The sequence below is a fragment of the Myotis myotis genome, unplaced genomic scaffold (assembly GCF_014108235.1).
Source record: "Myotis myotis isolate mMyoMyo1 unplaced genomic scaffold, mMyoMyo1.p scaffold_m19_p_4, whole genome shotgun sequence".
Lineage (NCBI taxonomy): Eukaryota > Metazoa > Chordata > Mammalia > Chiroptera > Vespertilionidae > Myotis > Myotis myotis.
The window spans coordinates 129,928,439-129,954,250 of NW_023416346.1; the positions used below are offsets into that span (position 1 = coordinate 129,928,439).

General features: G+C 56.0%; 1 protein-coding gene across 4 annotated transcripts in view; it reads right to left on the minus strand.

Moving 5' to 3' along the window:
- CLCN4 (chloride voltage-gated channel 4) overlaps positions 1-25,183 on the minus strand; it is a 55,153-nt gene extending 29,970 nt beyond the window's left edge. The window contains exons 1-5 of one of the 4 annotated variants that reach the window (XM_036305466.1): positions 25,015-25,183; positions 24,280-24,375; positions 5,237-5,392; positions 3,971-4,070; positions 416-603 (exon numbers count right to left, since the gene is read on the minus strand). In XM_036305466.1, the coding sequence (XP_036161359.1) occupies positions 416-603; positions 3,971-4,070; positions 5,237-5,362 (414 nt within the window). In that variant the 5' untranslated portion in view covers positions 5,363-5,392; positions 24,280-24,375; positions 25,015-25,183. Of the gene's footprint in view, positions 1-415; positions 604-3,970; positions 4,071-5,236; positions 5,393-23,601; positions 23,738-24,279; positions 24,376-25,014 lie in introns of those variants that run through there. The other 3 variants (XM_036305463.1, XM_036305465.1, XM_036305464.1) reach the window with 3 other exon arrangements.
- Positions 25,184-25,812: the final 629 nt, after the last annotated feature.

Here is a 25,812-nt window from a genome sequence, read left to right on the forward strand (position 1 = left end):
GGCCCAGGCACCAGGAGGTCATGGTTTGATTCCCCATCAGGGCACATGCCCGGGTTGCAGGCTTGATCCCCAGTGCGGGGCATGCAGGAGGCAGCCGATGGATGTTTCTCTCATACATCAATGTTTCTCTCTCTCTCTCTCTCTCTCTCTCCCTCTCTCCCTAAAAACCAACAAAAATGTATTTAAAAACCATTCTAAAACATACACGTCTTGTGCACATGAAACTGTGGGGGAGGGTTTTTCACCTGACGTTTGAAACTAGAGCTAGAACAACCAAGTCGTGCTGGTGCGAAGCCCGGAGTGATTAGCAGACACTCAAAGCTGACACCACGGACAGTCCCACCAGGCCCAGCGGTGGCCCCCAGCCCCGCTGAGCGGCGGGCACCCCCAGGCAGGGCCCGGCCCGGAAACCCACCTCGGAGCGATTGACCAGCAGCTCTGACCACTTCTGCCACAGGGGGCACTTGTCCCTGTCCTCAAACGTGGTCTCGGAGGAGGTCCAGCAGCACTGCTCGTGGCTGTACCAGAAGGCGGACAGGCAGATGCCCTCCTTCAGGTCGGTCATCCAGTCCACGGCCAGGTCGATGACCCCGGCCAAGGTGCCTGGAAGAGACAGCGAGAGGCTCTTAGAGGAAGCGCCCCTGGGGACAAAGTGGGGACACAGAGCACGGCGCCAGCGCCCTGGGGGCCACACGCAGAGGCAGTCCCCTGAGCACTGGGGACGCGGGAAGGCAAGCCCAGCCCAAGGACACACACAGGCCATGGGCTGGGTCCTCACACTGGACAGAGGCCCACACATCTTCACCCAGCTCGAGCCGGGGCCCAGCAGCTTGCAGAGCCCGGCCTTCCCGGGTTCCAGAAACAAGGTGCACCCTCTTGGGAAGCACTGCCTCCCCCACCCGGCAATCTCCTCTTTATCTTCCAGATCCCGGCACTTCCGTCACCTCCTGCAGGAAGCCTTTCCTGATTTCCTAAGTTTGGGCTCAGCATGCTTCCCGGGTATTTACCCATCAGCATGCCTGTCACATTCTAATACCATGAGGTGATAGACATGACATCTACATAACACATATGTTATCCTGATTGTATCTGTAGAGCAGGTCCCAGTGGTGTAAACGCTTTGGAAAATAGTTTTCCAAAAGTTGCTCACCAGGTTAAACAGTTACCATCCTTCCAAGCAATTCCAAACCCTGAACACCTGCTGAGTAAAAGGTGATCACAGCACCCTACATGTTGTATGATTCCATGTCCATGTAAAGGCCAGAGCGGGCAGAGACGGGCCGGGAGGAGGCTGCGGGCCCTGGAGCTTGACAGCTAAAGGACATGGAGGGTCTCTGGGTGCCGATGAAAATGTTCTAAAATTGATTGTGGTGATGGCTGCACAACTCCGTGAGGACACTAAAAACCACCGAATTACATACTTTAACTGGGTAGATTGTATGGTATGTAAATTATACCACAATAAGGCTGTTACATATGTACATACACACACACACACACACACATACATACATACATACAGCGAGTGGGGGTGATGCAGCTCAGAGAGGGAGAAGTGGACTTTTAGAAAAGGTGGTCAGAGAACACCTCAAGCAAAAGATGACGTTTGAACAAAGACCTAAAGAAGGTAAGTGTAAAAAAAATAAATAAATGGAAAGTGAGGGAGGGGTCCTGCAGATAGCCAGGGGTGAGACCCAATGATCACCCCAAATCCCGCCACCATTCACTCATTCATAATCACATTATCCCATACCCAGTCTTCCTGGCTGACTTCTCACAGTGCTGGCAGTTTCAGCTTCCTTCTATGAATGGAGTATCTGTGACACCCAGTGGCAATTCCCCATAAATATTTTGTGAATGTTTTGTTCCGTGGAGCAACAGTGACACCCAGTGGTGATTCGTAATAAATGTTTGGTGAATGTTTCGTTCCGTGGAGCAACAGTGACATCTGGTGGTGATTCATAGTAAATGCAGCGTTAATGTTTTCTTGGTATTTCCATTTGTGGTGCAACAGCGACATCTACTGCTGAATTCTTATAACTGCACTGCAGAGGAGACCCTGGACCTCTGCATCCCAGGAGTCAGAATGTAATGTCCAGGCTGCCACTAAGGAGATGACAGGCCAGGCAGTGGGACACCTGAGTCCTCTCCTCCAGCTGGACAACAGGGAGGTGAATGGGACACAGTCTCCTGGCTTTCCTTCCAAGATACATCCAGATCAAAAGAGCACTTCGGCACTGGCAGTATCCGCTCATTCTTACCTTCCTCCTCTTCACTTGCTGACGTGAGCAGGGGTCCCCCTTCTGTGGCTCTCACCCTGGCTGCACGTTAGTATCACAGGAGGGGCAGGAGGAAGTGGAGGGGGTCTTTGCTCAATGCTAGGGCATCATCTCCAAACACACTATCTGATGGAAGCCCAAGCAGCAGTATTTTGTTTTAATTCCCCAAGTGATTCTCCTTAAAAGAACTGGCGGAAATTGGGTTGATAGTGAAGCCAACTGGTCAATATCGGGTTAAAGACAGCCCGATCACAGCCTGATCAGGCTCTCAAATTAATCAATACATCTAACCTGCACGGTGTACTCCAAGATGCCAGAACGTCTCTTCTGCATTTCTTTATTTCTCTATTCATTTCTCCTTCCTAGGAGCCGAGGGTAATGACACCGTGAATGGTTTTAAAAATCTGTTCTAAACAAAGACATCAAAATTCACAGCCAGCTCCCACCCTGTCTACCGTCAAAGGCCTTCATAGAAGCGGTTAAACAAATGGGTGGCGATGCACCCTATAACCACAAGCTCAAGTTCACTGGGCATGCCAGTGGGAGACAGGGATCGGCTGGGAGAAATGGGTGAACAGCTGCTGTGATGACAAGGAAAGGAATCCCCCCTCCCCCCTCCCGCCCTGAGCACACCCCTTGGCTCTTTGTGACAGGCCGAGCCGGTGGAGCCCCTCCCTCGGTTGTCTAGGGAACAAATCCAACTGAAATCCTCAGAAATCCCAAATCTCCATCTGCGCCCCTCAGTGCTCTGTCTTTCTCACAGCATCTGCTGTATCCCGCCCACATTACAGACCCTGTCCGGTCAGTGCCATACCCATAGCTCTACGCTATGATGGGCAGGGGGTGTATTAAGGGGGTCTCCTCAGCTCGCCCAGGCTCTTTATCCCAGACATGACCCCGCACAGCCTCCTGGAAGGGAGGGGTGGCAGCAGGCAGCGTCCCTGGAGCGCTGCGCCCTGGACATCGAGTGTGGGTTTCTCCTCCACAGAGCCCTCCGCTCGCTCCGGACCCCGGTGCTGGGGCTAGAAAATGACGGACGCCCAGGCCCTGAGGGTCTGAGCAGTGTGTGGGCGGAGGGTAGCTCCAGCTAGCTCCCGGGGTGTCTCACTTTTTTATAAAGGAAATGGAGCCTTTTTAGAGGCCAGTTTAATATGTTTTTGCTGACTTTTAGAGAGAGAGGAAGGGGGAGGGAGAGAGAGAGAGAAACATTGATGAGAGAGACCATCATCAGATCGGCTGCCTCCTGGGGATGGAGCCCACAACCCAGGCACAGGCCCTGACTGGGAATCGAACCGTGATCTCTCGGTTCCTGGTTCAGCGCTCAACCACTGAGCCACACCGGCTGGACGCGTGTCACACATTATTTTGAGTGTCTTGGGGTGTTTGCAATTCATCCCAGGGCCTCCCAGTATTAGCAAGGGCCAGCGTCACGTGGTGCTTTATTACTAGACCAAAACCTCTCCACACTTTTTTGCCTTCTTCCTAAGCAAGCAGCACAGAATGTAGAGTGTGTGCTTTCATACGAGCCGGTGGCCACACGCCTGCGGACTGCACAGAGCTGGCCGGCGCCCCAATCACAGCTCTGCCATGCCCACACCGGGGCCCCGCCCTCGGGCCTCGCCTGATGGGTGACAGCCTTTACGTGTCCTGTATGCTCGTCTATCTCACTCTCAGATGGTTCAGGCACGTACCCGCCAGCAGCCCGATGAGCAGCATCACCACCCATCCCGACCAGGCGTCCAGCAGGCCCTTGATGAACTCCCACACGGACTCCTTGCTCCTGCTGGTGATCTGCAAACGAGACACGCGGTTAATCCGGCACAGGCTCCAGTCCGCGCTTCCTCCCCTGCGCCTCCCCCAGGAGACCACGGAACTACGCGGCTGATTTCCACTCACGGCTCCTCCGGCTCCCTCCACACGACGGAGTGGGCTTTCTGCTTCAAAAACCCACTTCATTTAGCCCGGCCGGCCCGGCTCAGGGGTTGAGCATCAACCTATGTAACAGGAGCTCATGGTTCGATTTCTGGTCAGGGCACAGGCCTGGGTGGTGGGTTCGATCCCCAGTAGGGGGCGTGCAGGAAGTAGCCAATCCATGACTCTCTCTCATCATTGATGTTTGTCTCTCTCCCTCTCCCTTCCTCTCTGAAGTCAATAAAAATATATAATTTTTAATCCACTTGATTAAACAAACTCACTAAGTGCGATTTGAGCGTTGATGATTTGCAAGCCATTCTGAAGGGAGATGTGGAGTCAGCGCCATTGCGGGCCATGAGGTGGCACTCTGGCTGTCACTCCTCACCTGCTCTGAAGACGCTGTCCCTGGGACTGATGGCAGCCCCCACACAGTAGGTCCGCCTCTGTGGAGGGAGACCTGGCCGTGGCCCGTCCTCACCACCAGGCCCTCCTCTCACTGTGACCACTGGCTGGTTCCCCTCCTTCACCTCTATCTGCTTCTTCTAAGTGTCGGGCACTGGTTCCCACCTCCCCGCCCCCTACTGTTCCCCCGAATGGCCCTGCCTGGCTCCTGGCTGCCTCCTGCCTCCTCCCTCCACAGAGCCAGGCCCCTGGGCCTCCCGCCCAAAGCACCTGGTGTTTTTCTTAATATATTTTTATTGATTTCAGAGAGGAAGGGAGAGGGAGAGAGAGAGAAACATCAATGATGAGAATCATGGATCGGCTGCCTCCTGCACGCCCCCTGCTGGGGATCGAACCTGCAACCTGGGCATGTGCCCTGACAGGGACTCGAACTGTGACCTCCTGGTTCATAGGCCAATGCTCAACCACTGAGCCACATGGGCCAAGCGAGCACCTGGTATTCTAGTGACCTGTCCACAGCTCTGCCTCTCCCACAGCCTTCCCTTCCTCAGAGCCCAGCCCACCTCGCTCTCTGTGCGAGGGAAGCACGGCCTGGCCATGTGAGGGAGTCCCCCCTACATGTCAGTCACAACGCCACCTACCTTTCTGTGCCTGTCGGTGTCCCGCGACTTCTCCCTCAGCCAGTCGATGGTGTGGAAGTCCTCGTACGTCCCCACGTCGGGGAATGGCTCATCCAGAAAATCCATGAGGTTGCCGGAGCCGCTCATCGCTTCTGCACGTGACCATGCTACTCACACCTGGGGGGGAGGGGGGAAGCCCAGTTAAAACGCGAGCAGGCGGCCTGCACACACCCGGCACCACCCGCTCACACTACTTTCTTATATAGGAAAGTACCCCACTAGCATCTGCTGCGATGATGTATCTATAAGCAGGCGCACACCGTCTGTCTCAGTCAACAGCAGCTGCTATAACAAACGTACCCTGGACTGGGTAGCTTCTGAGAAATAAGTGTTTTTCCCACAGTTCTGGAAACCAGGAAATCCACTCACAACCAAGTCATTGTCACCGAACCGCTCAGTGGTTCTCGTGGGAGCTGAAGTAGACCACTCAGCGGACAGCCTATGTGGCCGTCACCCTGGGCATCCAAGATGCGCAGCGACGGGAGAGCGGAAGTGCTGGCGACACTTGAGCTAGCTGTGGGAGCGTGGGCACTGGCCCTCCCCACGAGGGGCTGCCCTGGGGGTGGACAAGGAGACGGATGACAGGACCACCTGGCCCACAAGCCATGCTCTGGTCTTGATGTCTGTGTCCCCCCAACAAATTCACAGGCAGAAACCCTAACCCCTGATGTGAGGGACTTAGGAAGAGGGCCTCTGGGAGGTGGTGAGGGCACAGCGAGAGGCCTGGGACTGGGAAGAGGCTCCCCACCGGACCAGCTGGCATCTTGACCTCAGACCGTGGTAAAGAAATGTCTAGGTTTGTTTTAAATTATTTTTATTGGTTTCAGAGAGGAAGGGAGAGGGAGAGAGAGAGAGAAACCTCAATGATGAGAGAGAATCATGGACCGGCTACCTCCTGCACGCCCCCCACTAGGGATCAAGCCCACAACCCGGGCACATGCCCTTGACCGGGAATTGAACCTTGACACAGGCCAAGCTGGGGTATTTCCTTACGGCAGCCTGAATGGACGGACGAAGACAAGACAAGCGCCACGCAGGCGGGCGGCCCGCTGCCCTGGGCAAGCAGCTCGGGGTGCAGATGCTTGCGCTGAATTTTCCTTAAAATACAGGCAAAGAGGCTGTGCTGCCTGGGGGTAGCCCAGTGGACAGCTCCCTCCTTCCTGGGGACCAGACCCAGCCAGGCTCTCCCGCTCCCCTCCTCAGAAAACAACTACAGTGGGGCCTTGACTTATGAGTTTAATTCGTTCTGAGACCAAGCTCGTTAAGAAGCTCGTTAAGAAGCTCGTTAAGGAGCTTGTTAACTCAAATTACTCTATCAACTCAATGCAAAAAATCGGCCGAGAGACAGCTGGTATCTCAAAAAACTCGTTAGTCGGGACACTCGTAAGTGAAGGCCCCACTGTACAAACAATCCAAGATGCTGCGTCCACTCTGCGCAGCACCGGCAGGCCAGCTGCGGGCCCAGGGGCACCCGGGGACCAGACCAGGCCTGGCAGCGGGGCGGAGTGAAAAGCACATGATCTCACTCATTTATGGATCATAAAGACCATTATAAACTGATGAACAAAAATAGACACAGAGGCAGAGCAGCATCGAACAGACTGTCACACTACAGGGGGAAGGCCGGGAGGGGTGGAGGGGAGGAGGGGAGGAGGTAAGAGATCAACCGGAGGACTTGTATGCACACATGTAAGCATAACCAATGGGTGCAAGACACTGGGGGGTGGGGTGAGGGCATGTGCGGGGGGGGGGGGGGGAGGCCAAATTACTATTGGTAATGCTTTAAACAATAAAATTAAATTAAAAGAAAAAGAAAAGCACTTTGGCGAGGGGCAGGGAAATTTGAATGACGGGGCGCGAACCACAGAAGTGCTGGGGGAGGGGGGGGGGCAGCTATGAAAACACTCTATTCGGCCCCTCTCGCTGCTTCATGGATTTGTCCGCGTGGAGGGCTCCGCCGCCACCCGGTGAAACTGCATTTTCATCAAATCGGAGCAAAGCGGGGAAACCGCCTGACAAACTCTAAAGTGGCTGCAGCGGCCGGGACCGGTTTGGCTCAGTGGACAGAGCGTCGGCCTGCGGACTGAAGGGTCCCAGGTTCGATTCCGGTCAAGGGCATGTGCCTGGGTTGCGGGCACATCCCCGGTGGGAGATGTGCAGGGGGCGGCTGATCGATGTTTCTCTCTCGTCGATGTTTCTGGCTCTCTGTCTCTCTCCCTTCCTCTCTGTGAAAAATCAATAAAATATATTTTTTAAAAAATAAATAAAAAAAAAAAATAAAGTGGCCGCAGCGACTGATGTAGTGACCCGCCGCGCAGCCCGGCCGCTTTCAGGCGACAAGCTGGAGGGCTGGGCCGGGCCACGCTGCAAACTCCGCGGGCTGGTGCGCGCCCAGGGGAGCCCGCGTCGCCTAAGGAAGTAGCGACCCCTCATGCAAGGAAGGGGTGCGATCAGCAAGCAGAGAGCCCTTCTCATTTGTGCAGCAATGAGCTGGGGAGAGCCTGGCGGTGCACGTGGCAAGAAACTCGCTGCTGGGAGCGTCAGGCGGCCGCTACTGAGCCACGGGGGAGCCTGACAAAGGCCCGGCCAGCAGACGGAAGAGCCTGAGACGTGGACATTCTGTTCAAGACTTCACGTGGCCCTGGCCGGTGTGGGTCAGTGGATAGAGCGTCAGCCCATGGACGGAAAGGTCCCGGGTTCAAGCCCCATCAAGGGCACGAACCTGGGTTGCAGGGTCCCTGGCCCTGGTCGGGGTGTGTGCGGGAGGCAGCCAATTGATGTCTCTCTTTCACATTCTCTCTCTCTCTCTCTCTCTCTCTCTCTCTCTCTCTCTCTCTCCCCCTCTCTCCTTCTTTCTCTCCCCCCTCTACTCTCTCTAAAAGTCACTGGGGAAAGTACCCTGGGGTGAGGATTAACAGGAAAAACTGGTTTCTAGGAGATGGCAGCATGCCACTGGCAGACCCAGATGCAGGACTGGCTCTGCCGTGGAGCATAAAGGCGCTCCCTCCAGGCCAGTGAGAGGGACCAGCTTCTGAGAAACATGTGGGGCCTAGGCCCATGCCTTCGAGTGTGCATTTCCTCCACCTCAAAGGCCTTCCTGTCCTCTCTGGAAGGTTCCTGTCCGCCCTCGTGGCTGGCCTGCCTCACCCATGAGCCAGGCTTCCTCCTTGGCAACCCGAAAGCAGTCGAACATGATCTCTGCCCAGCTGTGTCTTTCCCTGAGAGCGCCTCGAGGTATTTGCCTTATGAGAGGCTGTTGTCTTTCCTCAGAACAAAACGCAGCTATAAATGCAGCTATTCCAAGCGGGAAGGCCACTAGCGAGGCGTGTGCGCGACCTCAGCCGACCCTCGCTGGCCCGCAGCGCCCTGGGCTCCAGCACCGAGTCCTGGGACGGACCTCAAGGCCATGACCCAGGGACCTAAACTGAGTACCAGCCCATCACCCCCTCCGGGTCCAGCAAACGTTTGTTAATTAAGCAAAACGATTTGTCTCTGCCCAGATACTGGGCAAGCCCGTGGGACTTTCCAGAAATTTCAGAGCCACCTTCCCTGCCAGCTCTTTTTAAAAATATACTTTTATTGGTTTCAGAGAGGAAGGGAGAGGGAGAGAGAGATAGAAACATCAATAATGAGAAGGAATCATGGACCAGCTGCCTCCTGCACGCCCCACACTGGGGATCGAGCCTGCAAGCCAGGCATGTGCCCTTGACCGGAATCGAACTCAGGACCATTCAGTCCACGGGCTGACGCTCTACCCACTGATCCAAACCAGCCAGGGCCTGCCAGCTCTTTATGCCAGTCATCACAACGCAGAAAATCATAAAAAAATATCCTGTCCACAGTTGGTGAGATGAAAACTTTAGATACTCCATGTGGCAATCTCGCACCTTCAAAAGCTATCCTAGGCCGGCTGGTGTGGCTCAGTGGTTGAGCATCGACCTATGAACCAGGAGGTTCAATTCGGGGTCAGGGCACATGCCTGGGTTGTGGGCTCGATCCCCAATCGGGGGCTTGCAGGAGGCAGTCAATCCATGATTCTCTCATCATTGATGTTTCTATCTCCCTCTCCCTTCCTCTCTGAAACCAATAAAAAAAATATTTTTTTAAAGAGCTACCCTAATATCTGTGACCATTACTGCCCTTAACACTTAGAAGTGGAGACAGAAATGTGTGATTGGGACGAGACCGCTAAATATATACAAAAAGTGAGCTGCAGGCAGGGGGATCCGTGGAACAGCCCACGGCCGCAGGCAGGCCTGCCGGAGGGAATTTCTCTCCCTCAGACCAAAGGAAAACAGCCGGGGAAACGGGGATTAAGCGGGGCTCAAGCGCAGGGCCAGCCCGGGTTATCTCTAATCTCCCAGCCTGTCCTGGTTTTTGTAGAAATGCAGTTTTAGTAAACAGAAGTCGTAAATCTAACATGCCTGCTTTTGCTACATTCCAGACACGGCTCTGACCTCCTCGCCGGCCTGGGTCTGGGGGACGGTCTGGATTACCTGGTGGTTAGCATTGCAAGCATTTTTTCGCAAAAGGAATGCGCCCACATTACCAGCACCCAGATCAAAGGCCAGGAGGCAGCCAGCCCCCACAGGCTCTTTCTGGCTCCTTCCTGGCCCTACCCCACCCATACACGTAGCCACTCTCCTGACCTCGGTTTGCCTGGTTCTGAACTTTATAGAAATGGGGTGTTACGTTCCCCAGTTCTTTTGTTCTACATTATGTTGTAGCATCCAGCCATGTTGTTGAGTGTAGTTCTCATCTATTCATTCTCTCTGCTCATCTAACTGCAAACTGTTTCTCTTAAAGGGCCAGATAACAAATATTGGAAGATTTGTGGGCCACGCGGCTTCCGTCGGGAGGACCCAACTCTGCCATTGTCGCATAGAAGCAGCCAGAGACAACACACAAATCATTAAGTGGGCCTGTGTGTCCCTCGCGCTTGATGTACGGACACTGACACCTGAATTTCATATCACCTTCATTTGCCACAAAACTTCCTTCTTTCAGTTGTGTTGCAGTCATTAAGAAATGTGAAAACCTGATGTTTCTCTCTTCCTCTCCCTTCCTCTCTGAAATCAATAAAAACATATTTTTAAAAAAGAAAAAAGAAAAAAAAGAAATGTGAAAACCGCCCTGGCCAGGGTGGCTCAGTCGGTTGTGCCTCGGCCCATGCACTGAAAGGTCACCGGCTCGATTCCCGGTCAGGACACAGGCCCGGGTGCCGGCTCCACCCCCAGTGGGGGGCGTGCGGGAGGCAGCTGATTGATGTTGCCACCTCACACCAATGCAGGGAGGACAGGGCCGGGGCACAGAGAGGACGGGGCCAGGGAACATCAACCTCAGAGCCAGCCCTCGGCTAGATGGCAGCTAAAACTAATACCCCCAAAGCTTCATTTCTTCCAGACTTGCCAGAAGCTCCCACAACAAATGCAAGCCGCCTTTACGGAGCCCCTTTCTTGCCACCTGCGTGGCTCACACAAGGCACTGAGCTCAGGGGCTGACATCTGCTGATGCCGGGTCCTTGGAGCCCTTGGGCTCAGAGGGGGTGTCATTGCACCACGTGGACACCAGAGGGCGCTGTGCAAGCAGCCTTTCCGCCTGGAGCACCTTGGAGTGGCCCAGAAACAGGCAGGGGGCGCCCCTTTCTCCCTCTGCTCCCACATGGAACCCGCCTCCGCTCCGGAGAAGGCCGGACAAGCTGGGCACCTTCGGGGGCTTCTCTTCTCCTACCCGCCCTCTGACTCAAGTGCTTCCCCAAAGGCGCCGGCAACGGGCAAGCCTTCAACACAACATGTTGGCCAAGTCAGATGCATCAGAATACAGGGGCGTGATCCCATCTACCGGGTCATACAAACGATTTCCTATGTCGGGGGGGGCAACACGATGCTCCCCCTCCAATCCATGAAGCCCCGCATTTAGGTGTGATGCACTTTTTGGCGCGTTTGGGATACTTTGCAATTTTAAGAAGCTTCAAAGGACGGCCTGCGCGTCAGTGACAGCAGCTTCTTAGGCACAGTTTCCAGGTGCGGCTCTTGCCCGGGGGCATCCACTGCTGCTGGCGCCAGAATTGTCCTCATTCTTTAGAGCACACGCCCGCCCACACTCGTGATGTCCGGAGATTCCGGTCGAGGGGGCTGTGCCGGAGAGAAAGCCTCCGGTCACATGGGAAGAGCTGCCTGAAATGCTCACTGGCCCTGGCCGGTGTGGCTCAGTGGCTACAGCGTTGGCCTGCAGACTGAAGTGTCCCGGTCAAGGGCACATGCCCGGATTATGGGCTCGATCCCCAGTGTGGGGAAACATCATGGATGTTTCTCTCTCTCTCCCTCTCCCTTCCTCTCTGAAATCAATAAAAATAAATATTAAAAAGGCTCTTCAGGGTGGTAACCCAGCCGCCACCAGCCCTATGAGTGTCTCCAGCAGGAGACGGGAGCCGGGCAGCAGGGAAAAAAGAGAAACACCCCAGGGGCTCCCCCCAGGGACACTGCGCAATGTCACAGCTACAGGGCGCTACTGGCATCGAGTGGGTGGAGGCCAGGGACACTGCTCAGCACCCTACAGCGCACAGGACGGCGCCACGTGAAGAATGACCCCGCCCCGAATGTCACCCGTGGCAACTGGGAAACTGAGCAAACAAGGAAGAGCTAGAAAAGGCGCCCGAGGCCCATCCCACCTGCTTCGTGTTCATATCCACGTGAGGACATGAGAGGGAAGCTGGTGAAAAACGCCCTTTAACTCTCTCAAGAGGTTTCTCTGAAATAAACCTGGATTCGCGGAATCAGACACTTACTATAGGCAACCCGTCCTACAGAGTCAAACCGTTAGGCTCCAACCCCACAGGGACAAGCAACTCCACCAACCCGGGCTCACAAAATCAGCAAACCTACACCAGGACAGGCCATAAGCCAGCGGTTCTCAACCTGTGGGTCGCGACCCTTTTGGCAGTTGAACGACCCTTTCACAGGGGTCGCCTAAGACCATCCTGCATACCAGATATTTACATTATGATTCCTAACAGTAGCAACATCACAGTGATGAAGTAGCAACAAAAATAATTTTCTGGTTGGATCACAACATGAGGAACTGTATTTAAAGGGCCAGAAGGTTGAGAAACACTGCCCTAAGCAAACTGCTAAGCCAGTGCCAAGGAAGATGGCTTGAAACGGTAAGAGGAAAGAGACACATGTGCACAGGAAAATTATTCAACGGAAGCGCCCGTGAAGTTCTTTCTCTTGTAAAATGCCTGTCCCGTCGTCTCTGACAACCGGGACCTCCCACTGCAATCATTCAGGTCAAAAGCCCCGGCCCTGCCAAAGCCACGGCGCCGGGGGTGGCAAGCCCGCATGCAGTGGGCAGAGGACGTGGGCACTATAGGTCGGGGCATGTCCAGGGGGGCAGGAGGAAAGGGGAGATGCCCACATAGAAAACCACCCCACACCCCACTCGTGCAAATGCCAGGGGCTTGAAGTGACGGGCAGACAGCCAAACCCCACTGGTATTGGGGGGCTACTGTACCGAAGTCTCCAGGCCATGAAGATGGACGTGGGATATACATTTTCATGAAACACTGGAAGTTGTGCACTTACTTAAAATCAATGCCCTCAGCCCGGCCGGCGTGGCTCAGTGGTTGAGTGTCGACCTATGAACCAGGAGGTCACAGTTCGATTCCCAGTCCGGGAACATGCCCAGGTTGCGGGCTCGATCCCCAGTAGGGGGCGTGTAGGAGGCAGCTGATCCATGATTTTCATCATTATGTCTATCTCTCTCTCTCCCTTTCTCTCCCTCTCTGAAATCAATAAAAATATCTTTTTGGAAAAATCAATGCACTCAAAGGCATCATCAATATGCCCTAACTTGCAATCAATGTACCTAAACCTTGCATGCAATGTACCTAAATCTCTCTCCTCCCCACGCCGGGAAAACACACACCATGAACAAATGTGGGGCCGTCGGAGAATGGTGGCGCTTCAGAAGGGGCAAGGGGGCGGCAGCCACAGCCTGCGGAGCTGACCTCCCCTCCCAGAAAACTCCGGGCTCTTCCCAGCTGTATTTGCTACCAATGCTGCGTAACAAGTGGCACCAGAACTCAGCAGCTACACCTAGACAGGTGTGACCTCACAGTTTCTGTGGGTCAGGACGTGGGAAGCACTTGGTTGGGTCTTCCTGGCTCGAGGTCTCTCAGGAGGTCATGGTCAAACCCTGGGCCCTGGCTACTGCCATCTGAAGGCTCAACAGGGGCAGGAGGCCCCACTTCCCAGGTGGCTCCCAGTCACGCTGGCTCTTAGCGGGAGGCCTCAGTGCTGTTCTGCCTGCATCTCTGCAGGACTGCCCAGTGACCCCAGGACAAGGCAGCTGGCTTCCCGCAGAGCAATCACCCGAGGGACAAGTGGAAGCAGTAGAGTCTCTTGTGACCCAGCCCCGGAAGCCACACACCCTCGCTCCCACCGGGTCCTACGGTGGCACTGGCCAGCCCTGGGGGCCGGGGTGGGCGGGGCCTACACGTGGCATGAACTCCAGGAGGCAGGTCATGGGGCCCACCTTGCCTGGGACCTCACCAACCTCACATTCACCTGAGATCAGGGAGTCTCGCCTTTGTCAACGCAGACACCTTCAGGGTACGAGGGGCCACCATCCACTCACCCCGCCCAGCTCCTCCTCCAGACCCAAGCGGGGTCCCCGGAGGACAATGCCCAGAGGTGCTGACAGTGAGAAGCGGGGTCCCCGGAGGACAATGCCCAGAGGTGCTGACAGTGAGAGGGGCCCCTGGTGGCTACAGGGTGAGGGCCAAGGGCCACAGCACCAAGGACAGTCACAAGTGCCAACAAGAGGAGAGCTCAGAGGCACAAGACGTGCAGAAAGACATGTGAGAATTAAAATCCGCCTGGAGCCAGCAGAGCCGGGAGGGCCACTTCCTGCTCCTGCTGCTTCCTCCCTGGCCCGCCTCCCACCACCTCCACCTGGGTGCGCTCCCTTCCGCAGGCCCACAGGCCCCGGGCGCGCGTGGGCAGGACCCTCCCTCCCGGCCTGCTCCTCCGGCCCGGGCCTCGCGGCTGTCTGTCCCATGTTGGAACATAGCCTGCGAACTGGAAAGGGACTCGGGCCAACTCCGCGTGGCCTTGGGTGAAACAATGGACTTGGTGTCCTCACATCCCCACCCCAGGGGCAGGGAGAGGGCCGGGAGGTCTCCGTGCACCCCGAGCCGAGCCGAGGCCAAGGATGGAGAATTTCCCAGACGCTCCAGTCACAATAAGAACAGAACTGGATGGTGCAGAGAAGGGGACACCTGTAATACTCAATGAAGATGATGATGATGATAATAATAGCTCTGGCAGGTGTGGCTCAGTGGATAGAGCATCAGCTTGCGGACTGAAGGGTCCCGAGTTCAATTCCGGTCAAGGGCACGAACCTCGGTTGTAGGCTCCTCCCCAGCCCAGGCCGAGGTGGGGGCTCGTGCAGGAGGCAACCAGTCGATGTATATCACATCAACATTTCTCTCTCTCTTTCCCTCTCTCTTCCACTCTCCCTAAAAATCAATGGAAAAACATCCTCAGGTGAGGATTTAAAAAAATCAATCATAATAATCACAATAACAGCTTCCTTAGGGCATATGCGGGGCACCTCTAGAGTGTTCAGTTGTTAGGGCTCTGACCCCGCCGCCCTCAGGCCCACGCTAAGCAAACCCAGGCGGGGAAGGTTAGGTGACCGGCCCAACTGTCACAGATGGGAGCCCAGGCCCCGAGGCCCTTCTTCTGCGACAGCCCAGCAGGCCCCGGGGCGAGAGCTACCTGCTTCCCCTGAGAGGGACCTACTGGCCGCCCCTCCCCGAAACTGCCACAGCCTAAGTCAGGCGCACGGTTACCTCTGCCCGCCCGGCCTGGGGAAGGCTCCGCTTCCCCGAAAACACTGTGGTAGGAGCTGGCGCTGCCAACACACGACAGAGGCCTGCGTCTCTACCAACAGATGGCTGCCACGGTTCCGAGCTCAGAAGCCTGAGGTCGCCATGGTGACGGCAGGCTGCTTCCATCTGCCCCGGGCTCTCTCCCCTTCTTCTCCCCGTGTCCCTTCACCCTGTCCTCTCTGTGCCTGTGGAGAAACCCCTCTTCTTTTATTTTTTTAAAGTATTTTTTTTTATTGATTTCAGAGAGGAAGGGAGAGGGAGAGAGAGATAGAAGCATCCATGATGAGAGAGAATCATGGATTGGCTGCCTCCTGCACGCCCCACACTGGGGATGGAGCCTACAACCCGGGCAGGTGCCCTGACTGGGAATTGAACCCTAACCTCTTGGTTCATAGGTCAGCGCTCAATCATTGAGCCACACCGGCCGGGCCAAACTCCCTCTTCTTATAAGGACACCAGTCAGACTGGGTGAGGGGCCCCCTAATGACCTCATTTGAACCGGATGACCTCTGCGAAGCCACTGTCTCCAAGTCAGGTCGCATTCTGAGGGGCTGGGCACCTTCACATGAGTTTTGAGGGGCATGATTCAGCCCATGACAGCTGCTCCATGTCCCTCCCTCTCTGGGGCCTCTCAGACTCGCCCCTCTGACCATGGCCTTCCACAGCACCCCGCTGTGCTGGTGTGGGGCCCGCCCTCGTGGGAAAATGAAATTCAACAGGTGTGGGGGGTTGAGCGTCAGCCTATGAACCAGGGTTCGATTCCTGGTCAGGGCACAGGGCCGGGTTGCGGGCTGGATCCCTAGTGTGGGTCATGCAGGAGGCAGCTGATCAATAATTCTCTCTCCTCATGTATGTTTCTCTCTCTCCCTTCCTCTATGAAATCAATAAAAATACATTTTTTTAAAAGTTAACAGATGCCTGTGACTAGCAGCTTTGTAAAGGTGACACACAGGGGCCACCAAATACAGCCCGAGGCGTCCCTCCCGGTGTCCTCAGAGCGAGGCCGCAGGGAACTAACTGGCCGAGGGCCGGGTTGCCAAGGGGAGGGCTGAAATGGCAGTGGCTTCGTAAGTCAGAGGCCAAGAGGTGCTGGTGGAGGCGTGACTCAGCTGGAGGAGAAATGACTCGCTGTCCCCGGGCGGGCGGCCTCCTAACTACTAACCACAAGGCGCTTGGAAGCAGCCAGCACCTCGGGGGTGACCGCGCAGGGAAAATTCCGCTCACATTCAGCGGCCACGGCCAGGAGCAGAGCCGGGAGGCGGGCAAGTGCAGTCCGCCCGCAGCCGCACTGCTGGGCAGGCTCAGGGGAAGCCACCAGGACGGGGAGCGGGCTGCCTGGGGAGCAGGATGCAGCCTGTGTGTGGTCTCCCTCCCGCCACACCCCACACCTGCCCTGGGCAGGGGAGCTGGGAGGGTCCAGGCCTGGCCCAGCCCTGGGGGAGGCGCACGGTGGCTGAGTGCGGCCTCCCAGGCGCTGCCCCAGCAGACAGGGAAAGCTCCGGCCTGCAGCCTTCGCCAATTCAACCGGCAGCCTGCGGTCCCGGGAGCCATGCAAAGAGCAGCAGGCAGTGAGCAAGGGCCCTGAGCAAAGCTGCGGAAGGAAACAGGTGTGTGTGTGGGGGGGGGGGGGTATATATAAGATGATGGTCCTAGCTGGTGTGGCTCAGTGGATAGAGCATCGGCTGCAGACTGAAAGGTCCCAGGTTGGATTCTGGTCAAGGGCACATGCCCGGGTTGAGGGCTCCATCCCCAGTAGGGGGCGTGCAGGAGGCAGCCAATCCATGATTCTTTCTCATCATTGACGTTTTTCTCTCCCTCTCCCTTCCTCTCTGAAATCAATAAAAAATATATTTGTAAACAATTTGTTTAAATAGAAGATGATGAGAGACTGCCCAGCAGGCGCAGGGAGAGCGAGCTGAAGGCCTGGGGACTTGGCCCTCAGGCACCGACACAGGCCAGCGCACACACCCAGGGACAGAACGCGCTGGGCTCCAGGGGCAGCGAGAAAGCTGTGCACAGGCGTGGCCATGACGCCAAGAGACGCGGCCACCAGACAGTGGCCTGAGGACTCAGGTGACTTCATCCACCACAGGACAGCCAGCGACCATTCCAGCCTCAGATGCAGAGAGCACCTGCCGGCTCTTCTGCTGTCCCCGTGCCCACCGCCCACCGGGTTACGCTGCCCTGAAGGGGGCGAGAGGCGCCATGGGGAAGCATGGTGATTACACGGGCAGAACGCAACCTTCTGACAGGCAAGGCCCGCCCAGGTGCCCCAGAGTAGCCCAGGTGGGTGGCCCTCCTGCCAAGCCCCGCGTGGTCTGCCCTGCTACCCCCTCAGCCCTGAGCGCTCAGCCCCAGGGAGCTGAGCCCCTCACGACGCTCTCAAAGCCCTCTCTCGCCTCCTCTCCTGTTCCTGTCCTGGCCCGCAGAGGGGCCGTCGCGACCGCCCTGTCTAACTAGCATTCTCTACCCATCGCTGTCCATCCGTGGCCTCCCGCGTAAACCCTGTCCATCTGGTTCCGGAATATCCATCGCCTAGAGTGGCAGGTCTCACCCGAGGGCGATTTCGCCCCCCAGAGGACATTGGGCAGGGTCTGGAGTTTGTTTGTCCCAACTGGGGGGGTGCGGCAGGGGTTACTACCGGCATCAAGCGGGTGGACGCCCCCACCATGGAGTGTCCAGTCCAAATGCCCACAGTGTCAACGTGAAGGAAGCCCAGCCTGGATACAGAGCAGGGGCCCAATACATATTTGCTACTCGAGGGAATCGATAATGACTACTGAGGCTCCCGTCCATGGAAATGCCTTTTCGGCTCTCGTGATACTGATGGTATTTTCTCAGGATACTAATATTTCACTTCTCTTTTCATTCAGCACATACTTAATGAGCACCTACTATGCCGCGTGCTCTGGGCTGAGTTTGCAGTGGTGAGTTTGCCCGCATCGTCCCTGATCTCAGAGCCTAGCGGGAGAAAAGAAGGTTCCGGAGAAGCAACCAGAGACCTGAATGCCTCCCCAGCTCTGTCACTACCGGTCACGTGACCTTGGGCAAGTCCCCTGACTTCCCTGCACATCTCTTCCTCGCATGTAAAATGCAAGGATTGCTTTACTTTTTTTAAATAGATTTTTATTGATTTCTGAGAGGAAGGGAGAGGGAGAGAGAGAAACATCAGTGATGAGAGAGTCATGGATTAGCTGCCTCCTGCACGCCCCCCACTGGGGATGGAGCCCGCAGCCCGGGCATGTGCCCTGACTAAGAATCGAACCCTGACCTCCTGGTTCGTAGGTCGACGCCCAACCACTGAGCCGCCATGGCCGGGCAGGGCTGCTTAGATTTTGACGCTAGCTTCCAACATGCAAATTCCATGCATTTACAGTGGAACCTCAGTTCTCGAACTTAATTTATTCTAGAAGGCTGTTCGAGAAGCGATTTGTTCAAACGCCTAATCATATTTCCCCATTAGAAATCATGTAAATTGAATTAATCCGTTCCAGACCCCCTAATGACTCCCTGGTTTGACCTTTCTTACAGACAGTGCATGTCTAATGGACTGTTCAATCTATAAACAAACACTTCCTTTCTGACATGTATCAAACCACTGGCCTTAAAGGACTCCCTTTCAGCACCGGTTCCAGGGGTGTCCTCAGGTCAGCATGCAGCACCCCGGCTCGTTCACACGCTGCTGCCTCCGGAATGCTGGCCCCGGCTCCTTGCTTTCCCTTTATCCAAACCAGCAACAGTGCCCCTGCCTCTGCAGCTGCCTGTGCTCACTGCCCCTTTCACACCCTTAGCAACGTCAGCTCTCTGGGTGGCCTGTCTGGATGGCCTCTTTGTGTGTGAAAGTCCTGCTAATTGTGCACTTCGCCAGCAATTTCTCCCCTTTGTCTGTTGCCTGAGAGACGCTTGTTGCCCTGCTGAGGCCTCAGCATGAGAGAGCTGTCAGGTGGGAAACCGAAGTTCTACTTTCTGGGAACAACTTGGTAACAACTTGGTCAAGAACCAAATTGCTTGAGATGCGAGAGGTTCGAGAGACGAGGCCTGACTGTACTTGATCGCAGAGGATCAGTTCCTCTTCAGCATTCTTCTTCACACAGGGCCATCAGCACCGATGACAAAAGCCTCGGTGATCCGCATGGCCCTCCGCAGGGGACGGGCTCAATAAGGGACCACAGGAGGGACCACACTGTCAGCGTGCTGATGGGAAGCATCTGGAGACAAGGGCTCCTGGGCTCTGGTGGGAACGCTCCTCATTGCAAGACCTCAATCAGAAGCCCCCCACCCGCCATGTCCAAAGGGTCTACATTTCCTGTCTTTTAAAAAAACTTGTTATTCTGAACATCCCGAGTACACAGACCATTATCCAGAGGAACCCAGTGAAGAGCGCCAATGGACTGAACAAGGTCCTATTGGGCCATCTTTGCCTCATCTCGCTCCCTTTCCATTCACCGGAACCATCGAAAAGTCTAGTGGTTCTCAAAGTGTGATCCGGGGACCCCTAGGGGGTCCTCAAGACTCTTTAGGGGGTTCTACGCTGTCAAAGTATTTTATCACAATCTCAAATTATTTACCTCTTCCATTCGGATTCTCTCGTGAGTGTACAGAATTTTCCAGATGCTACATGACATGGGATATTGCAACAGACTGGATGTAGAAACAGGTATGAGAATTCATGTCTTTTACTTAGCCATTCGTGAATGAGATCTCCAGAAATGGTTTTTTAAAGGTAAGAGCAACTTATTCTCTCATGACATTTCGTCCCTGCCTACTGCAGCATGCATCTCCAAACACAAGACCACATGCACAGAGTGCAACTCCTGCTGCGTAACGAAGAGCCCCAAGCACCTCAGCTCACTGCTTCTGTATTTGCGATCCAGGAGGGCGTAGCTGGGTGCCTGCCGCATCTCATAAAATAGCCAGTAGTTTCCTCCTATCAGCCAATAGGCAGCCACAGAAACACAACCCAATCATAGTGCCTACTGCAAATGTCTGTTCAGGCCAAGAGCCAATCAAGAGCTACAAGTTATGCCCAGCTGGTGTGGCTCAGTGGATTGAGCGTCATCCCACGCACCATAGAGGTCGCTGGTTCGATTCCCAGTTGGACACATGCCTGAGTTGGGGGCTCCATCCCCAGGAGGGGGGTCGTGCAGGAGGCAGCCGATCTACGTTTCTCTATCATCTATGTTTCTATCTTCTCTCCCTCTCCCTTCCTCTCTAAGAAGCCAATAAAACTTGTTTTTGTTTTAAAGAGCTACAAGTTATATTTGGTTACTGTCAAGGACTGGCTGTGTCTTCTCCCAATTCACAGATTGCAATGCTCACCCTCAATAGGATGGTGCTAGGAGGCGGGGCCTTTGAGGGGTGATCAGGTCATGAAGGGGGGGATCCCCCTGAATGGACTAGTGCCCTTGTAAGAAGAGGCCAGAGACCTAGCTGGCTCTCCTCCCGCCACGTGAGGACACAGGAGAAGGCGCCTCTATAACCGGAAGAGGCTCTCTCCAGAGCCCGACCACGCCGGCACCCTGACCTTGGTCCCAGCCTCCTGCGCTGTGGGAAGTAATGCCTGATCCCCAGGCTCCGGAGCGGTGCCCTCGCGCGGAGCCGACCATGGCAGCTGTCCCTTCCCGGAAGTCTCATGTGATGGAAAACCCCCCTTCTTGTTTCCTTGCCTGACAGTGACCTGTTGCAGAGACAGGGCCCGATGGCTCCCTGGGTGCCAGCCTTCCGAGGCACACAAGGGGAGGGGGTGGGGCCCCCTCTGGGCCGTGGGATCCAGAGGAGCTGCCTGGGCGGCCCCGATGCCACCTGCGAGGACAGTGGCCGGGAGAGGATGGTGGCAGCTGCCCAGCCCTCCGCACGGTGGCTCTTTCCCAGAACACCAGCCCTCCCTGAGACCATGGGCCGGGAGAGTGAGAGAGAGCTGCTGGCCAGGGAACGGCAGCAGAGGGACACACTGCAGTCCCGGACAGACAAGGACAACTGTCCTGGCTATTCTGAGTCCCCACCCACAATGCACTGCCATCGCCTCTTCCTGTCTGGGGACCTTCCCAGCATGCAGACCCTCTCACATCTATCTGATCCCGGAAAAGCCCAGAGAGCAGGGCCAGCCAGTGCAGCTGGCCCCATTGTCTGGGTTCTGCAAACCCTGCGAGGGGAAGGGCTGCGGCCAAAGCCACCCGGCCGAGGGGCAGAGCCAGCCTAGAGACGCAAGTCCCCGTGCTGAAGCCGAAAGCACGTGACCCCCACTGCTATTTCTTTGTTGTTGTTGTTAATCCTCATTGGAGGATATTTTTCCATTGATTTTTAGACAGAGTGGAAGGGGGAGGAGAGACAGAGAGAAACATCCATGTGAGCGAGACACATCGATTGCTGGTCTCCCCACGTGCTCCCCAACCAGGGCCAGGGATTGTGCCTTTGACCGGAATCGAACCCGGGACCCTTCAGTCCTCGGATTGACACTCTATCCACTGAGCCAAACCAGCTAGGGCTTGACAGCTGTTTCTAAAAGAGCCCTCCCACTGTATTTCCAGCATATACCACAACGTGGAAGGGAGTCCGGTCTCTGCCCAGGGGCTCCGCATCAAACAAACCATAGGAAGATGAATTCTAGAACACAGAGCCAGAGGGACCTGTGGGGACCTTCGAAATCAGTGGTTCTCAGCTGGTCAATGCAGCCCCCCCCCCCCCCCCCCGCCCAGGGGACAATGTCTGGAGACTTTTTGGTTGTCACAAGTTGGACACCTGGAGAGAAGGGAAGGTTTGTTCCTGGCATATGGTGGGTGGAGGCCAGGGATGCTGCCGAACACCGTACAGCGCACAGCACCCCCCCCCCATGACATAATGATCCCGCCCCGAATGTCACTAGTGCTGAGATGGAGAAACCCTGGTCTAAACTCCCGGGTTACTTCAAGTACAAAGAAACTGAGGCTAGCCCAGCCGGAATGGCTCAGTGATTGAGCATCAGCCTATGAACCAGGAGGTCAGGGTTCAATTCCCGGTCAGGGCACAGGCCAGGGTTGTGGGCTCGATCCCCAGTGTGGGGTGTGCAGGAGGCCCGATCTGTGATTCTCTCTCCTCATGGATGTTTCTGTCTCTCTCCCTCTCCCTTCCTCTCTGACATCAATACAAAATTATGTTTTGAAAAGAAACTGAGGCCAGAGACACAGTGACTGCCAAGGTTACACAGCTCCAAAGCCGAAGTGCAATCCAGAACTCAGCCGCATCCCTCTAGCCTCAGCTCCGCTCTGCTCGGGCCGGGCCAGGCTGGGGCAGAAGCGAGGGTGGGACCCGAATGAAGCCAACCAGAGCCAAATGAAGAGCATGGCAATAGAGAAAGCAGCAGCGCACGGGGCATGCGCCCTGGGGGAGGCATGCCCCCTCAATTACCAACTAAACCGGCACTGCAGGCCAGCCGCTGGTGGGTCCCTCTTCCTGTGTGAGTTCCAGCACAGCCCCCAGCTCCCAGAGGGCTCCGGGCCTCCAGGGAAGAAGGCCCCGGTCTCCTCCTAAGGCTGCCCACGCCTGTCCTGGCCTCGGGTTGTTTTTGAACCAGAGAAAGGAATCTAAACACAGGTCTGGGCCCCTTACCGGTCCATACAAATCCCACCTCACTGAACAGTCACCTGCCCCCTTCCATCTGCCGCTGAGTCACCATGGCCCCTTCTCTTGGAGCTAACTACTCAGCAAGGGAACCCAAAAGAACGCCGGGAACCCTTGGGTTTGGGTGTTCCTCTCCACTCCCACCCCCTCCCAAAGACCATTTTGTTCATAAGAGATGTATTCTTAAAGGAGCTGATCCCCTCTCTCTTACCCTCTCATGCTACCCTTACAGGCTGCACTGCACACTTGTATCAAATTGCATTGTAGTTTATTTGATTGGATACTGTTATTTTAAAATCTACTTAAAACACCTGAGGGGGGGGTGGAATACATTTATGAGATATCCCCTTGAACAATGCAGAACGCTTTCGCTTGCACATCTAGCTCTCTAAATTGCTGACCAAGGACTTTCCGTTCCATTCCGAGCGAAGCAGCTTTTGCTTTAAAGAAATCGGGCTCCAGGCTAAGGACGAGTCCCCATCGGGAGAACTGGTAAGTGGGCCATTATTGACAGCACAATGACAGCTGCAAACAGCTGTGGTATCTGGGCCAGGCCCGCCCCTGCTTTCCGATGCCTGCCCGGCGACCATGCCAGTCTCTCCCCTCCTGAGCCAGAGGCCAGGCCGTCCTGTCCGGCCCCTGCCCACTTTCCCGGGAGGGGCATGCAAAGATCCGAGTCCCGCGTGGCGGGCCACGGGCCCTCCCCCCCCCACCCCCTCGCGCCGGGGCGCCTGCAAAAGCGCTGCGGGCCGGAGACCCCCCTTTGGCTCTCTGGGGCGCCGCCGGCTCAGGCCCGCGGCCGGGGCTCGGGGACTCGGGGACGCGCGCCCCTTACCTGCAGCGCCGCCCGCGCAGCCCGGCCACCCACCTGCACCGCATCCGAGAGCATCCTTCCCTCCGCGCAGCGCCCGCGAGCGCGGTGACGTCACCGGGGGCGGGGCCCGCGCCGCCACGTGACCCCTCGGGGCCGCGCCGGGAGCGGGTGCCGGCGGGTGGGCGGGGCGAGAGCCTGGGAGTCCCAGGAGGCGAGGGGCGGGCGGCCCAGTGGCCGGGAAGCCCCGCTCCAGCCGCGGGGTGGGCTGAGCTCCCGCAGCGCCTGGCTCTCCACCGCCCCCCCCGCCCGGGAACAAGGGGCGCAGAGGGGGGAAGCCGCCTGATTGCAGGCTCCGCGCACTAATAGGATTGCAAGAGCGCCCGCAAGAAGGGATGGGTGATGAGAGGAACTCGCGGAAATTACATTCGGTTTTAAAGTCTGTAGCAAAGGCAATGGAGAAGGAAACACATTTTCTGCAAACCCAGCTGAGTGCAGGGACTACTTTGCAGAGAGGGTCAATGTTGCAAATCGTCTGTGAAACATGAGAGCAGATCCAGTCATGTGCAGCCTATGCATTATGGACCATTATGCTAAGTGCGCTGATGAAGAATGCTTTCGGTCACTCTCCACAGCGACTTTCCGATATGAACCTGGATTTGCCAAAGACGAAGATAGTGACAACATATTGATACCACTTACTTGAGCATCTGATTAGTTCCAATCAGGCCCTGCTGCGTGCGCATGGCTGTACACATGTCTGTTTCCTGAAAGCCTCCGGCCGGGAATCTGATCTGCCTGACAGGACAGAGTTCATTCCCAGTCGCTCATTATTTCACGTTTTCTCATTTTTATCACACTCTGCAGCGGCGAGTCATCTTACTATTCCAGAAAGTATGCACAATGTCAACATTCCCCGTGCACCACTGACAGCAGCCTTGCCTAGAAAGCCCCAGACAACTCCAACTGTGGTCATTTCGGAGATTTGAAAACTCAAGCAGAGAACAGATCAACTTTCCTTGCCAACCCACACAATTTCGGAGCTGGGCGAGGACCCAAGCGGGAGCTGTTTGTATTCCAGTTTCACATGGACTGGTTCACTTGCACTTGGGTCTGAATCACCATTTTAACATCCCTCTCCCGCCCCTGAAGGGATGTGAAATAGATTGTTTTTACCAACAGGCCTGGGGCTGGCTGCCTGGCTCTTTATTCCCTCGGCTTTCCTATTTCTAGATCTCACCCCCGCATTTTACCACCGTTCCCTCCAGAGGCCAGTCGCTGCTGGCTCGGAGGCCAGTCTCCCATGTGAGGCCACCCAGGCCCTCCCCGGGCCATCGATTCCTTTCAGCACCAGATGTGACAAATCAGCAAAGTGGCCGTGCGGGTTTTCTAGGTCACTCGTCACCCGTTTGTTTTTCTGAGTGATCAGCAACTTACCTTGTGCTTCAGTTTCCTGAGATAAGAGTTCAAACGCCACGGAAATCTGCTCCTGCGGGGGCCGGGGTCTGATGGAGACAGAAAGCCGCAGGCTCACTCTCCTGCCAGGGGTGACTGTCAATTTCAGCCTCACGCTCCCAGGCCCGGCCACCCCGCCCCCCGCCAGCCGGGGCGTCACGTGCTGGGCCCAGCCACTCAGCCCTGCCCAGCCGGCTCTGTCACCTCCACCTCTGGCCGCTGGAGGCCGGGCAGGCCAATCTCCTTCGCCTACACCGGGTGCGTTTATGCCCAGAGAGAACCCGGAGTCCCGACCCAGGACGCCCTGCCGGCTGCACGGCTTCTGTGACTGGGGTTCCCAGAACCAATGGGGCGCGGGGGGTCCCTATAAAATGCCCTCCTGCCGTCTGAGGCGGCTGGCTCTTGGCAGGAGTGGCTAAAGTAGAAGCACCTTCCTCCTCGTGGGTGACAGTTTTGCCCGCAGGTTAGTTTCACCTTCTGTTGACAAGGTGATTGCTCAAGTGTGAAAAGCCTGGCAGCACGCAGGCAACTCAGAAGAGGCGCGACCCTGGGCCGTGCAGTTTGCAGCAGAATGAGCCCCTGAGAACTGCTGCTCAGAAAAATCTTGAGGAAACAAGATGCCGGCCAGGCTCTGGGGTTAATGTTTAATCATCTGGAGGCCCCGGCTCAACTTCTCTTCCATTTAAATTCACATCCTATTCGCCCCGTGGAGCTGGAAGGTTCCTGTTCCCGTCCTGACATGATTCTTCAAATATTGTGTTCCCACCTCTGCGGTTTCCT